General features: G+C 37.7%; 1 protein-coding gene across 2 annotated transcripts in view; it reads right to left on the reverse strand.

Moving 5' to 3' along the window:
- Positions 1-7,363: 7,363 nt before the first annotated feature.
- The window catches only part of LOC147000504 (vomeronasal type-2 receptor 116-like), a 37,997-nt gene continuing 28,942 nt past the window's right edge, over positions 7,364-16,418 (reverse strand). Inside the window, exon 6 of one of the 2 annotated variants that reach the window (XM_085832959.1) lies at positions 7,364-8,743. In XM_085832959.1, the coding sequence (XP_085689085.1) occupies positions 7,812-8,743 (932 nt within the window). In that variant the 3' untranslated portion in view covers positions 7,364-7,811. The remainder of the gene's footprint in view (positions 8,744-16,418) is intronic. The other variant, XM_085832960.1, reaches the window with a different exon arrangement.

Raw genomic sequence — 16,418 nt, forward strand, 5'->3', positions numbered from 1 at the left:
TGCAGACAAAATATTGTGCAAAAGGGACAAACAGATGTGGGATAGTCAACTGCTAAGCTCTGCCAATACAGAGAAAGCAAGTCGTTCATGTTTCCTGCTTCATATAAAGTCTGCCAGATGGTTCTGGCTCATAAGACTGAAGACAGATGTTCTAAAGTTATGAGAAATTAGGGGCTGTCCAGTTAGTCAACTGTCTCTCCAATTTGGTTAAGTTTTGGAAGCTATGCTTTGTGCTTCCTATATATTCCGGTAATATTTAATATTAGTTCTCAGATTTCTGATGGGGTTGAATATTAGTTATAGTCTTATTATCATACTTAAGTTGTTAACATTGAGGAAGATGATGTAGATTTGAAAGTGTGATTTTCAGAACATAATGCAAGTTAAAAATCAAAACATAATTATAGTATAGAATTGTAAATTCTTTAAGTTAAGACAAGTAGTAAACAACTTTATCTAAATTGACAAATATCATGGACTGGATGTTATGTGTATATCACATTCCATAATTTGCATAATTATTATAGTTGTGCTCAATTTATATCGGATTGAGAGGAACCTTTTTTTATTGAACAAAAAGGAGAAATTGTGTGGGTTGCTCTGATGCTATTTTCTGATGTTAATTTTCCTTCTTTCAGAGGGGCTGCCTTCTGTTGAGCACTTGCTCATATACTCATGTGATATGTGAATCTTTGGGCCATTTTTACTGGTCAAATAAAGACTATAGCCTATAATTGGGCAGGGGAAATAAAAGGTAATGGGGTAGCAGAACCATGTGGCCAGGACAAATTGCAAGTAGTGAGGGTATCATAGATGGGAGTTAGTTTAGTTTGGTGATATTGCTGCCCAATTTAGTCTTATAGTTTATAAATATAATAACTGGAGTGTGTGTTTTAATATGGGTTTATGGGTGAGGGAGGGAATATTACTGCAACAGAACAATAGAATCAGATGCAACTCAGTTCCCTTATATTGAATCTCACTTCAAATAGCTCAAAGACCTAAATGTGAAAATTGAAACATTACAACTGCTAGAAGAAAATGTAGAGCCGGGCAGTGGTGGTGCATGCTTTTAATTCCAGAACTTGGGAGGCAAAGGCAGGCTGATTTCTGAGTTCGAGGCCAGCGTGGTCTACAGAGAGAGTTCCAGGCAACCAGGATGACACAGAGAAAACCTGTCTCGAAAAACAACAACAACAACAAAAAAAAACAAAGCAAAACAAACAACAACAACAAAAAAGGAAAATGTAGTTTGAACCCAAAGTGATATTTTTGTGGATATGGACTTTGTGAAGATAACTCAATTTGTCCAGGAATTAAAAATAATTGATCAATGAGATTTCCTGAAACCTAAAACCTTCTGTATAGCTAAAGAAACACTTGAGTAAAGAATGAAGCCCCCAGAGTGGGAGAAAACCTTGAAAATGTGTGTATCTAACAGGGGATTCATATTCAGAATATATAAAGAATATTTAAAACAAGTAGTCAAGGGCTGGTGAGATGGCTCAGTGGGTAAGAGCACCCGACTGCTCTTCCGAAGGTCCAGAGTTCAAATCCCAGCAACCACCTGGTGGCTCACAACCATCCGCAACGAGATCTGGCGCCCTCTTCTGGAGTGTCTGAAGACAGCTACAGTGTACTTACATATAATAAATAAATCTTTAAAAAAAAAAAAAACAAGTAGTCAAAACACTAATGATATACTGAACCAAGGGCCTGCAATCTGAACAGATATTTCATATAGAAAAAGAGGAGTGATAAATACCTCAAACAGTCATTATTATAACTTAGTAGTTAGGAGAATTCTAATCAAACCAACTTTGTGATTACAACTTACTTCAGTCATAATGTAAAAATCAATAAATGCAAATATACAGACAGAAATAATTCACAACAAATGCCCAAATGTAACCTCCAACAAGCCTGAAGCAAGCTGAGCCAGACCTTGACTTTGCTGCCACTAAGGAGATTACCTAGGGTGGAGCCTTTCTCCCTGGATTAATCTATTATTGTTCAGCCACTGTAGCTGTTCCTCTTCAAGATACTGATACCTGCTGAGAGGCCCTGGAGCTATTCTGGAGACTATGCCCTATCCTGCAAGTCATCACCTGCAGCTGGTTCCAGGCTCCAAGGATGAATTGGCGGGAATGGGCTCCCCCCCCCCTTTTATAAGCACAGTTGCCATTAAACATTTGAACCTTGAACAGACTAGCATGTCTTGGTTCCATTATTTCTCGACCGACCTAGGTTCCCTCTTTTTTTCAGCTCCAGGTTGCCTCCTAGGCTCAAACCGAACATGTGAGCTGCTGGCCGGCTCGCAAAATCAAAGCAGAAATGGAAAAAAAAAGGGAACCTGTATTTACTGTTCATGGTACTGTAAACTGTTCCAACCACTATGGAAATTAAAGTGGAGAACTATTTTTTTAAAGTTATATATGAAAGAGAGAAACATAATTTTTTATTTTTATTTCTTTTAAAAATAGATCCATTTTATTTTTTATTGGATACTTTCTTTACATTTCAAATGTTATCCCCTTTCTCTCATTCCTCACCGCCTGGAAACCCCTTATCCCATCCTCCCTCCCTCTGCTTCTATGAGGGTGTTCCTCTACCCACCCACCCACTCCCACCTCCCTGACTTTGATTCCTCTACTTTGGGGCATCTATCAAGCCTGCATAGGACCAAGGACTTCTCCTCCCATTGATGCATGACAAGGCCATCTTCTGCTACATATGGAGCTGGAGCCATGTGTAATCCTTTGTTGATTGCTTAGTCCCTGGAAGCACTGGGGGGTCTGGTTGGTTGATATTGTTGTTCTTCCTATGGGGTTGCAAACCCCCTCAACCCTTTCAGTCCTTTCTCTAATTCCTCTATTGGGGACTATGCGCTCAGTCCAATGATTGGCTGTGAACATTTGCATCTGTATTTGTAAGGCTCTGGCAGGGCCCTTCAGGAGACAGCCATATCAGGCTCATTTCAGCATGCACTTCTTGGCAAGGGTAGAGAACTCTTTAAAAAATCTTTCATATGACCACCATTATCACATGTTAACATATGCCCAGATGACTCCAATTCCTATCATATTCTTCTTACACCCACTCAGCCACATTTATTGTTATTCTATTCACAATATCTTGAAACTAGCAACAGTATACATATACTTCAAATGGAAAATGGATGATAAAAATTGGTACATATGCAATATGGAACATTGAGTTGTACTTGGAAATATAATCTTAAGGATTAAAGGGAAATAGATGGAACTAGAAAGTATATTGACTGAGACTTGGAAAGACAAATGCTGCATATTTTTTCTCAGTTTAGGCATTTATCTATGAGTATTCAGATCTGAGATTCAAACATAAAATAAGCATGAAACAAGGAAGTAAAACAAATACAATGTGGTATAAGGTTTAGAGGTGTATTGTAGAGGGTCGCAGCAAGAAATACAGGAAAAGAAGGTAGAAGTAGAAAAAATGTTGAAAAGGACGTTTGCATTTCTTTCCACTGGTGACAGTAGGATGTTGAAGTCTCCTATTTTTTTTTCCATTTTTATTAGATATTTTCTTCATTTACATTTCAGATGTTGTTATCCCAAAAGTCCCCTATACCCTACCCCCACCCTGCTCCCCAACCCACCCACTCCCACTTCCTGGCCCTGGCATTTCTCTGTACAGGGGCATATAAAGTTTGCAAGAGCAAGGGGCCTCTCCTCCAATTGATGGCCAACTAGGCCATCCTCTGCTACATATGCAACTAGAGACACAGTTCTGTGGGGTACTGGTTAGTTCAAATTGTTGATCCTCCTATAGGGTTGCCGAACCCTTTAACTCCTTGGTTACTTTCTCTAGCTCCTTCTTTAGGGTCCCTGTGTTCCATCCAATAGATGACTGTGAGCATCTACTTCTGTATTTTCCAGGCACGGGCATAGCCTCACAAGGGAGAGCCATATCAGGGTCCTGTCAGCAAAATCTTGCTGGCATATGCAATAGTGTTTGGGTTTCATAACAATATTTCTTTTACAAATGTGGATGTCCTTGCATCTTGGGCATTGATGTTCAAAAGGAGGTCATCTTGGTAGATTTTTTTTTTCTTGGATAAGTATGAAGTGTCATTCTGTATCTCTTTTAAGAAATTTCACTTGAAAGTAAATTTTGGTAGATATTAGAATGGCTATACTACCTTATTTTATAGATCTTTTTCCCTCCCACTCACCCACCTACTCCTGCCTCCCTGCCCTTGTATTCCCCAACACTTTTATCATTGACATTAGGTTTTTTTTGTTTGTTTGTTTGGTTGGTTGGTTGGTTTTTGTTTTTCAGACAGGGTTTTGAAACCTTTGAACCTTTGTATACTCAAGAATGCATAGATCTTTTTCTTTAGTCTTCTAATCTGACCATGCCTCAATTATTCACATTCGTCCAATAGGAAAATCAAAATAAGAGAAATAGCATGGACTTATTTCCTGAACCTACCAGGCTTCAGGTAATGCCCTCTGTACAAGCAGTATTTGTATGTTACCAAAGACAGTAAGGGTTCCCTGCTTTCTTGGGATGCTTCATTGATTTGTATTTGCCCAGGTACTTTGTTAAATGAAAAAAAAAATACCTAAACTTATATTCTGACAGACAATATGCAGTGCTTGAAGTACAGCATCTAGAATCAGTGTGGATTTCTTCATCATATGATAGTTAACGAATGCATTTCTTATGTAAGGTTTATTATCAAGCCTCAACCCTCAGATGGTATGACTCCAGTAGGAATACTGTCAAATCAAATTTGGCATGTGTATGTCACTCATTTCTGCAGTTTGGGCAAGTCAAAATACATAGGTATAATCTTATGAATATATTGATCAACCTTTTACTTAGAGCCTTTGCTATATTACTTCCCTGTAAAAACTGACAATTCTCCATATATTACCAAGCGTTTTCAAGGATTTTCCCAAAATTATGCTGTAGTTTATGTTACAAGCATTCAATATAATGCCCAGAAACATTATTTTCTGAAAACAGGTAATGGACAATCTAAGCATTATTTTAAAATGAATGAGGGGAGGAGAGTAGGATGGCTACTCCATTATAATATATTTCCTATTCTTATGCCTTTTTAAAAATTGTACAATGATGGTATATTGCTGAATAATATGTTTGGCCTCTTCAAAACAAATTGACTGTCAAGATCCTTTGTTGAGATCTTATGTCAGGTCATTGAAAGTGCCCAGAGCTGAGCACTGTCTAATTTACTAGAGCTGAACTTATGTTTTTGTTTTTCATTTTTTCACTCATGGTGTTGAACATGAAGCGCTTATACTGTATATGAAGCACTGAATTGTGTTCCTTGCTATGTGTTCTCTATTTAATGCATGTGGTACAGCTAATAATAACACACCCTAGGCAATGATGTTAATATGTCAAGTATTAATTTCAGGCCTTGCATATTGAAATATTAACTATTCAGCAGTAAAATTTAGATTTCCTCCTTTATTGATGCACAAAACCTAGCAAAGATTTTTAGTCATTTTTAAAAAAATGTCTAATTGGTCTTCTACAACATGGTCCATAAGAATGCCTTTGGAATTTTGATTTACAATTCCATGTCTACTTTAAATTTGACTTGCATCCTTTTAAATTATATGTGGCAGGGATATTGGCTTGTCTAGCTGGCTGGAAAAGCATTTGCTATATGGCTTTCAGTTTAGAGTTTATAGCTCCTGTGTAACTGCAGGATTTTAGATCCTGGCATCAGAAACACTTCCTCAGTAGAGGAGTAATCATACTACCTGTGTATCTTTTCATTCCCTAGACAGGGGGAAAGCATATAGAAGCTTTCTAGAACAATTAGTCTTATACAATAATCTTGTGTACCCTGTATAGATTAATTGTATCCTGCCAACTACATTTGTATTATTCCTGGAAACAACCATCATATTTTGTTTCTAATGAAGGTGTAAAAAATCTGATTACATGCAATAAACTTATGACAACATCATGCTTTGTGTTGTCCTTCTATCCTGTGCCAGATAGATAAAATTCCCTCAGACGATAATAAGGTAACCTGGCTTGGTAAGTGTTTATGCTTACACCAAGCCAAGGATCTTTTGAGTCTCCTAAGGTTTGCTCATATCTACTGATTCTACATTGAAACTGTAGCCCATTTTGACTTGCTGTCATTTTCTAAATCAGTAACCAACTACCAAATAAATCATGGGAGTCAGGACAAGGTAATTTATAAATTATAATAGACGTATGTGAAGAAATGACAAGAAAGTGAGATGATTACGTAGGCATCTGAATCTACATTTAAAATTTCATTAAAAAAAAAACAACAACAAAAAAAACCAACCAAACAAAAAGCCTGGCAGTGGTGGCACACACCTTTAATCCCAGCACTTGGGAGTCATAGGCAGGCGAATTTCTGAGTTCAAGGCCAGCCTGGTCTACAGAGTGAGTTGCAGGACAGCCCGGGCTATACAGAGAAACCCTGTCTCGAAAAAACAAAAACAAAAACAAAAATATAATATGATAAAATAAAATAAAATTTCATCTCTATGAAATCCCCTTTCCTTTTCACGGGTGCTTCTTTTTCCACTGGAAAATGTTTATCTCTGTTATGGGAAATAAACAATCACTTCTGCTGAGAGCAGACTGGTCTTTTTCTGCCTTCTCTCTTTCTACAGCCTCAGAAATACAACAGTCCATGAAGTTAAGACCTTCTATTGTGCCTCTCAAAATCCTATCTTTTCAATTATACCACAAAATAGCAAACCCTCTATCAGAAAAACTATAAGGGGCTTGACTTGTCCTAACTACATTAGGTAAAACTGATTTGCATTGATGACATTTAGGATGTTACTTGAATAAGAGAGCTTAACATCTTTTTTCACAGAGCCATAGTATTTCTCAAGGGTACTGAGTATCCAAACATTGTTAGTATGATCATGTTCAAAGTCTCTCCCTGAAGTTATTATAAATAATATTTTAACTTCCACTGTCAATTACTCATGACATCTTCTTCTCCAAGAAAAAGACTCAATTTTTTTTCAATGAACTATATATTCTCAATATTATTCTACTGTATAATTTTAGGAACACCATCTTCCATAATGCCTGTTGGTAAACTGAGCTCATTCTACTTGCTTATACCCCAAATGCACTATAATCATAACAGCCTAGGGCACACATCCTTTTCCTGAGCTGAGTATTTCTAAGCAATACCCCACATCAAAAGTTTTCATTTTTCCTCATAACAAAATCATGAGATATCAAAATACTAAAATATTTCTACTTTCTTTCTAAACAATGAAATTTTTCTCAAAAAACATAGAAAAGGAACCTCTTGAATTGATGCTTGAGAGACAGTCTGCTCTTATAATGTTCAATTTACACAGAAAAATATAAGAGATTCTTCAGGAGTTAAAAAACAAATGAAATCAATCACAGAATATTTAATGTTTCCTTTTTTTTTTTTATTCAGAGAAGGATAAAATAGATATAGCATTGCTTCAAATGGTGGCACATATTAAGCCCAGGTAACTTTTAGGCAAAGAAAGTCAGACACACATTTGTTTATGCCATACTGCGCTATAGGCCAACAAAAAATACATTGTAATATTTCCATACAAAAAAAAGTGTAACATGAATCTCAAACATGAAATAAAAATTATAGTTCCAGCACAGAGATTTTAATACAATAATGTGAAGGATTATGAACCAACAGAATCACTTCATATTATACATAATTAAGAGATTTAGAATGGAGTGGCAGTTCTTTCAACCATTGTATTTAATTTATAATCATAGTTTGATTTTTAAATAAAATTTAAACCACTATTCCTTTTTGAATGGGATTTATGTCTGATGTCAAGACAGACATTCTTATCTGGCCTTAATAAAATAATGTAGCACTTGGGGCCAAAGATCAAGCTAAGGAGAGCTGTACTGGAAGCCAAGATAGAGAAGACTTCCATAGCCACCATTACTTTTCCTTTTGTGCTATGGTAGACAGGGAGGAAGGTGATCCAGACACAGAAGAATACTTGCATGCTGAATGACAGGAATTTCGCTTCATTGAATGTGTCAGGCAGATTCCTGGAAAAGAAGGCCAGGGTGTAGCTCACAAGTGCCAAGAAGCAAAGGTATCCCAGGACACAATGGAAGGCAACTGCTGAACCCTTGTTGCACAAAATGATGATGTGACCATGTTCAGCATGAGCATTTTGATCAATGAAGGGTGGAGAAGTAATAAGCCATATTCCACAGACGAGAAGTTGGATGAGTGTGCAGATGGGAATGATGAAATTAGGCGCCCTTGATATCATTAACCGCCTCACTTTTCTATTTGGAACAGTGACCTTGAATGCAATAACCACTGTAATAGCTTTGGCCAACACTGTGGAGAGAGCCACAGTGAAAAAAATTCCAAATGCTGTCTGCTGCAAGATACAAGTTGCAGTGTTTGGGTGGCCAATGAACAGCAAGGAACTGAGAAAACACATGATAAGTGTCAATAGGAGGGTGTAGCTGAGAGTCCGATTATTGGCCTTGACAATGGGTGTGTGTCTGTGCTTCACAAAGACTACAAGCACCACAGCTGTAAGCACAGATAAGCATAGTGCTGTGGTGGTGAGAGCTATGCCCAAGGAGTCTTCATAGGCCAAAAAGCTCACAGATTTCTGGAGGCAGTGGTTCTTCTCTGAGTTTGCATAGTGAGTTTCTGGACACGTCATACACTCATCCATATCTGTGCAGAAATGAAGATAAGTGTGAGTCAATTCCCAGGATGTCTCCTTCTTCCTAAGCTGATACTCAGCAGCAGCTCTTTGAAATCCTTCCTGAATCACCCTTTTTCATTATCATTGAAAGAAGTATTTACATATTCTTTGAGTCATTTCAAATCTTTACTACCCTCACTGCATATACAGACACAAATAAATATAAAAATGGCCAGTGCTTTTCCTATGTTTTTATATGCTTTTCATAATTTTTACTTTGTTGCATCTATTTGATAAGTCATAATATTGCAGAATTATACTGTATGCTCCTAATTTGACTCTGGCATCATCTTACAAAGGTTTTTAGTTCTAGGTTACATGTTTTATAGAATATACATTTTTGAAATTCATTTCCTATATTTTGTTGTTAGATTTAGGATCCATATTTACTTACTTTCATTGAATCCATTGTGTTGTTTAATTTAGCTCATACTGAAAGAAAATTAAATTCAAGGTCCATGACTCATGCGGCTTGCTAGTTAGGAGGGCTTTTTGGGCCAAGGGCAAAGAACAAAAGCTGTTGCTGTTAAGTCATTCCAGCAGCTGGCTAGCCATAAAGATAGGAGAAGACCTGCAAAGACATCCGGACTATCACAGCAGGGATGTCTGGACTATCTCAGCTGAGTCATAAACGCATGCCCCTCAGAACTGCTGTTACTTCGCTCTGCAATACAGTTGTTTGCTGATGTTTAAACTGTCCAATTGTGTGAAGCTGCACCAGTTCTTCCCCTACCCCCACTCTTTTCCTATATAAATCCCTAACTTTTGAGCCTCGAGGTCCACTCTTCTGTCTCCTGCATGAGATACATGTCAGCCTGGAGCTCCATCATTAAACTACCTCGTGTGTTTGCATCAAGATGTTCTCTCATGATTCATTAGGTGTGTGGGCCATCTCGGGACTTAACTGTGGGTTTCCCCACTAAGGTCTTTCAATACTCTGAATGAGTTTGAAATAGTAAATACCATTAAAATCTTGAATCTTAAAATCTTCCATATTAATATGTTGTTTATTATAGCATAATAGTAGTAGTAATAATATTATAGCATAATGTAGTTTATTATAGCATATTAATATATGCTATAACATGGTTTTTTTAACATGTAGAGAAAGAACTATTAAAAGATTTCAAGGTTCTCAAAAAAAAATCAACCAAGTTTTGAATACTCTGCTTTTAAACATTTGTGATTTTTATCTTTAACTAAAAAACATATAGTAAATAAAGTAATAAAAAACCTGCTTGCTGAGTCCTCTGGAGAAAGCCTACCTGACCTGAGCCACCTCCTATCCCATCAAGACATTTTTTTTTTCTATCACCTCCTTTCCATTTTAGTCAGGCAGCTGAGCCTGAGCCATGCAGGTGAACTTTCCTTCTTGATCCATCTTCCCTGCTTCCTGGGTCCTCTGGAGCAAGCCAAGCTGCCCTGAGCATCCTGCTATTCCAGTGGAGAATCCTTTTTCCCATCACCTAACTGCTCAGCTTCATTGAATCTGAGGCTTCTGGGCCATACAGACCTGCAGATCCTGAACCATACAGATGTGAAGATCCAGAACCGCACAACACAAGGAGGTCTGCCACACCAGGACCACCAAGGTTAATCCCTCTCCAATATTTACTACAATAGGAATATCCAGAGACCAAAGTCATCCAGATGGCTAAAGTTCCTTGAAAGAACACAATCAAGAAAATCCAGGAAAATATGGTGCCTTCTGAGCACAGCTATCTTTCTTTTTCTACAGCAAGCCTTGGATATCCTAACACAATTCAAATACAAGAAAATGACCTTAAATTCAATCTTATAAAGATGATAGCCTCAGTCCTTTAAAGAACAAATGAATAAATCACTTAAAGAAACACAGGAAAATACAACCAAACAAGTAGATGTCTTTAAAGAAGAGAAAAATAAACCCTTTAATGATGCACCTGAAAATACAATTAAACAGGTGAAGAGAAACTAAGGAAGTGAAAGATCTGTATAAGAAGAACTTCAAGTTCTGAAGAAAGAAATTGAAGATCTCAGAAGATGGAAAGATCTCCCATGTTCATGGATCTGCAGGATTAATATAGTCAAAATGGCTATCCTGCTGAAAGCAATCTACAGATTCAATGCAATCCTCATCAAAATTCCAACTCAATTCTTCACTGAGATAGAAAGGGCAATTTGCAAATTCATCTGGAAAAATAAAATTCTAGGATAGCAAAAACTATTCTCAACAATAAAGGAACCACTGATGGAATCACCATGCCTGACATTAAGCTGTACTACAGAGCAATTGTGATAAAAAAAAAAAAAGTCATGGTACTGGTACAGTGACAGACAGGTACATCAATGGAATAGAATTGAAGGCCCAGAAATGAATCCACACAGCTATGGTCACTTGATCCTTGACAAGGGAGCTAAAACCATCCAGTGGAAAAAAGACAGCATTTTCAACAAATGATGCTGGCACAACTGGTGGTTATCATGTAGAAGAATGCAAATTGATCCATTATTATTTCCTTGTACAAGCTCAAGTCTATGTGGATCAAAGACCTCCACATAAAACCAGGAACACTCAAATTAATAGAGGAGAAAGTAAGGAAAAACCTCGAAGATATGGGCACAAGGGAAAAATTCTTAAACAGAAGAGCAATGGATTGTGCTGTAAGACAAATGGGACCTTATAAAATTGCAAAGCTTCTGTAAGGCAAAAGAGACTGTCAATAAGACAAAAAGGCCAACAAAAGATTGGGAAAGGATTTTTACCAATCATAAATCTGATAGGGGCTAATATCCAATATATACGAAGAGCTCAAGAAGCTGGACTCCAGAAATTCAAGTAACCCCATTAAAAAAATGTGGTTCAGAGCCAAAAAAAAAAAAAAAAAAAAAAAAAAAGAATTCTCAACTGAGGAATACCGAATGGCTGAGAAGCACCTGAAAAAATGTTCAACATCCTTAATCATCAAGGAAATGCAAATCAAAACAACCCTGAGATTCCACCTCACACCAGTCAGAATGGCTAAGATCAAAAATTCAGGTGACAACAGATGCTGGTGAGGATGTGGAGAAAGAGAAACACTCTTCCACTGCTTGTGGGATTGCCAGCTTGTACAACCATTCTAGAAGTCAGTCTGGAGGTTCCTCAGAAAATTGGACATAATACTACCAGAAGATCCAGTAATACCTCTCCTGGGCATATACCCAGAAGAAGTTCCAACTGGTAATAAGAACACATACTGCACTATGTTCATAGCAGCCTTATTTATAATAGCCAGAAGCTGGAAAGAACCCAGATAAGTCAGATAAGTCATTAGATATGCATGCACTGATAAGTGGATATTAGCCCAGACACATAGAACACCCAAAGATACAATTTGCAAAACACAAAAAAATCAAGAAGAGGAAAATACAATGGGTGGATACTTCATTCCTTCTTAGATTGGGAACAAAATACCCATGAAAGTAGTTACCGAGTCAAAGTTTGGAGCTAAGAAGAAAGGATGGACCATCCATAGACTACCCCACCTGGGGATCCGTTCCATAATCAGCCAACAAACCCAGACACTATTGCATATGCCAGAAAGATTTTGATGAAGGCACCCTGTTATAGCTGTCTTGTATGAGGCTATGCCAGTGCCTGTCAAATACAGAAGTGGATGCTCACAGTCATCTATAGGATGGAACACAGGGCCCCCAATGGAGAAGCTAGAGAAAGCACCCAAGGAGCTGAAGGGGTCTGCAACCGTATAGGTGGAACAACAATATGAACTAACCAGTTCAACCAGAGCTCCTATCTCTAGCTGCATATGTAGCAGAAGATGGCCTAGTCAGCCATCACTGGGAAGAGAGGCCCCTTGGTAATGCAAACTTTATGTGCCCTAGTACAGCGGAATGCCATGGCCAAGAAGCAGGAGTGGGTGTGTAGGGGAGCAGGGCATAGGGAGGGTATAGGAAACTTTCGAAATAGCATTTGAAATGTATATAAAGAAAATATCTAATAAAAAATAAAATAAGAAAAAAACAAACCTGTGCAAGATCTGAAAGTCGAAGTAGAACCAATAAAGAAAACATAAATTGAATGAATTGTGGAGATGGAAAACCTAGAGAAGGGAAAAGAAACAACATATAAAAGTTATGCAGACCCTAAGAGAACACAAATGCCAGCCCAGGCTCCATACCAAGAAAAACTCTCAATTACCATAGATGGAGAAACCAAAGTATTCCATGACAAAACCAAATTCACACAATATATTTCCACGAATCCAGCCCTTCAAAGAATAATAAAGGGAAAACACCAACAGAAAGATGGAAACTACACCCTAGAAAAAGCAAGAAAGTAATCCTTTAACAAAACTAAAAGAAGACAGATTCCCAACTTTAACAACAAAAATGGCAGGAAGCAACAATTACTTTTCTTTGATTTCCCTTAATATCAACGGACTCAATTCCCCAAGAAAAAAACAAAGACTAACAGACTGGCTACAAAAACAGGTCCCAAACAGGGCCCATCTTTTTTCTGCTTACAGGAAACCCACCTCAGGGATAAAGACAGACACTAACTCAGAGTAAAACGCTGGAAAACAATTTTCCAAGCAAGTGGTCCAAAGAAACAAGCTGGAGTAGCCATTCTAATATCTAATAAGATCCACTTCCAACCCAAAGATATCAAAAAATACAATGAGGGGCACTTCATACTCATCAAAGATAAAAATCTACCAAGATGAACTCTGAATTCTAAATATCTATGCTCCAAATGCAAGGGCAGCCACAGTCAGTAAAGAAACTTTACTGTCAGAGACCATCCCCTGAGAAAGCAAGCACTTCACAATCTCCCTGACACGCCAAATGGCCTCGTGCTATGAGCTGGTTCCCTTCCTGGTACCTGAGGCTGTAAAAGCTGAATTGTGGTCCCCTCTTTCCTATCTCTTCCTGACTCTCATGGCTTCTAAGGACATGAGTTACTCCTGAGCCCGGCCTGACATCCCAAGGCTGTTAAGGAGGATCTATGTTCAGGAGATAAGATGCAGCATGCCCGCAACCTGGAGCCTGATTTCAGCCCTCATGTCATCAGATGCCCACTTCATTGTTCTTTGTTAAAATTCCCCCTCGACCCCTCCCTATTCCCCGAGATGTATGCTTTAAAGAAAGGCACCTCAGCCTAATAAACGGAGACCTTGATAGGCACCCTTCTTGGTCTCTGCTTCTCCTTTCCTTCCTCCCATTTTCTACCAGGTTTGCACCCCCCCCCACACACACACGAATAACTGAATCCTGCGGGATGGAATACTTTACTAAAACTCAAAGCACACATTGCAGCTCACACAATAATAGTGGGAGACTTCAGCACCCCACTCTCATCAATGGCCATATTCTGGAAACAGAAACTGAACAGAGACACAGTGAAACTAACAGAAGTTATGAAACAAATGGATTTAACAGATATCTACAAAACATTTTATCCTAAAACAAAAGGATATGCCTTCTTCTCAGGACCTCATAGTACCTCCTCCAAAATTGACCATATAATTGGTCACAAAACAGGCCTCAACAGATACAAAAATATTGAAATTATCCCATACATACTATCAGATAACCACATACTAAGGATGATCTTCAATAACAGCATAAATAATAGAAAGCAAACATTCACATGGAAACTGAACAGCACTCTACACAATGATACCTTGGCCAAGGAAGAAATAAAGAAATGAAAGGCTTTTTAGAGTTTAATGAAAATGAACCACAACATACTCAAACTAATGGAACACAATGAAAGCAGTCCTAAGAGGAAAACTCATAGTCCTGAATGCCTCCAAAAATAAACTACAGAGAGCATAAACTAGCAGTCTCACAGCACACCTAGAAACTCTGGAAAGAAAGGAAGCAAATTCAACCAAGAGGAGGAGACCACAGAAAATAATCAAACTTAGGGCTCAAATCAGCCAAGTGGAAACAAAAAGAACTATTCAAAGGATGAACCAAACCAGGTGCTGGTTCTTTTAGAAAATCAACAAGATAGATAAACCCATTGCCAGACTAACTAGAGGGCACAGGGACAGCATCCTAATTAACAAAATAAGAAATGAAAAAGGAGACATAACAACAGATCCTGAAGAAATCCAAAACATCATCAGATCCTACTAAAAAAGCTATACTTAACAAAACTAGAAAAACTGCATGAAATGGACAACTTCCTAGACAGATACCAGGTACCAAAGTTAAATCAGGATCAGATTAACGATCTAAACAATCCCATTTCTCCTAAAGAAAGAGAAGCACTCATTAACAGTCTCCCAACCAAAACAAACAAACAAACAAACAAACAAACAAACAAAAAAAAACCCCCAGGACCAGATGGGTTTAGTGCAGAGTTATATCAGACCTTCAAAGAAGATCTAATTCCAACTCTCCTCAAACTATTCCACAAAATAGAAACAGAAGGTATGCTACCCAATTCATTCTATGAAGCCATAATTACTCTGATAACTAAACCACACAAAGATCCAACAAAGAGAACTTCAGACCAATTTCCCTCATGAATATCGATGCAAAAATACACAATTAAATCCTTGTAAACTGAATCCAAGAACACATCAAAAAGATCATCCATCATGACAAAGTAGGCTTCATCACAGGGATGCAGGGATGGTTTAATATATTGAAATCCATCTACGTAATTCCTTATATAAACAAATTCAAAGACAAAAATCACATGATCATCTCATTAGATTCTGAGAAAGCATTGGAAAAAATCCTACACCCCTTCATTATAAAAGTCATAGAAAGATCATGAATTCAAGGCCCATACATAACATAATAAAAGCAATATACGGCAAACCAGTATCCAACATCAATGTAAATGGAGAGAAGCTGGATGCAATCCCACTAAAATCAGGGACAGGACAAGGCTGCCCACTTTCTCCCTACCTATTCAATATAGTACTTGAAGTCCTAGCCAGAGCAATTCAACAACAAAAGGATATGAAGGGGATACAACTTGGAAAGAAAGAAGTCAAAATACCACTATTTGCAGGTGATATGATAATATATATAAGTGACCCTAAAAATTCCACCAGGGAACTCCTAAACCTGATAAACAGCTTCAGTGGAGTAGCTGGATATTAAATTAACTCAAACAAATCAGTGGCCTTACTCTACACAAAGTATAAACAGGGTGAGAAAGAAATTAAGAAAACAACACTCTTCACAATAGTCACAAATAATATCAAATACATTGGTGTGACTCTTCCTTGGTCAAGGAAGGAATAAAGAAAGAAATTAAAGACTTTTTAGAGTTTAATGAAAATGAAGCCACAACATACCCAAACCTATGGGACAAAATGAAAGCATTTCTAAGAGGGAAACTCATAGCTCTGCGTGCCTCCAAAAAGAAACTGGAGAAAGCACACACTAGCAGCTTGACAACACATCTAAAAGCTCTAGAAAAAAAGGAAGAAAATTCACCCAAGAGGAGTAGACGGCAGGAAATAATCAAACTCAGGGGTGAAATCATCCAAGTGGAAACAAGAAGAACTATTCAAAGAATTAACCAAACATGGAGTTGGTTCTTTGAGAAAATGAACAAGATAGATAAACACTTAGCTAGACTCATTAGAGGGCACAGGGACAATATCCTAATTAACAAAATCAGAAATGAAAAGG

Source organism: Mus caroli, unplaced genomic scaffold (genome assembly GCF_978045245.1).
Source record: "Mus caroli unplaced genomic scaffold, Mus_caroli_1 scaffold_18, whole genome shotgun sequence".
Classification (NCBI taxonomy): domain Eukaryota; kingdom Metazoa; phylum Chordata; class Mammalia; order Rodentia; family Muridae; genus Mus; species Mus caroli.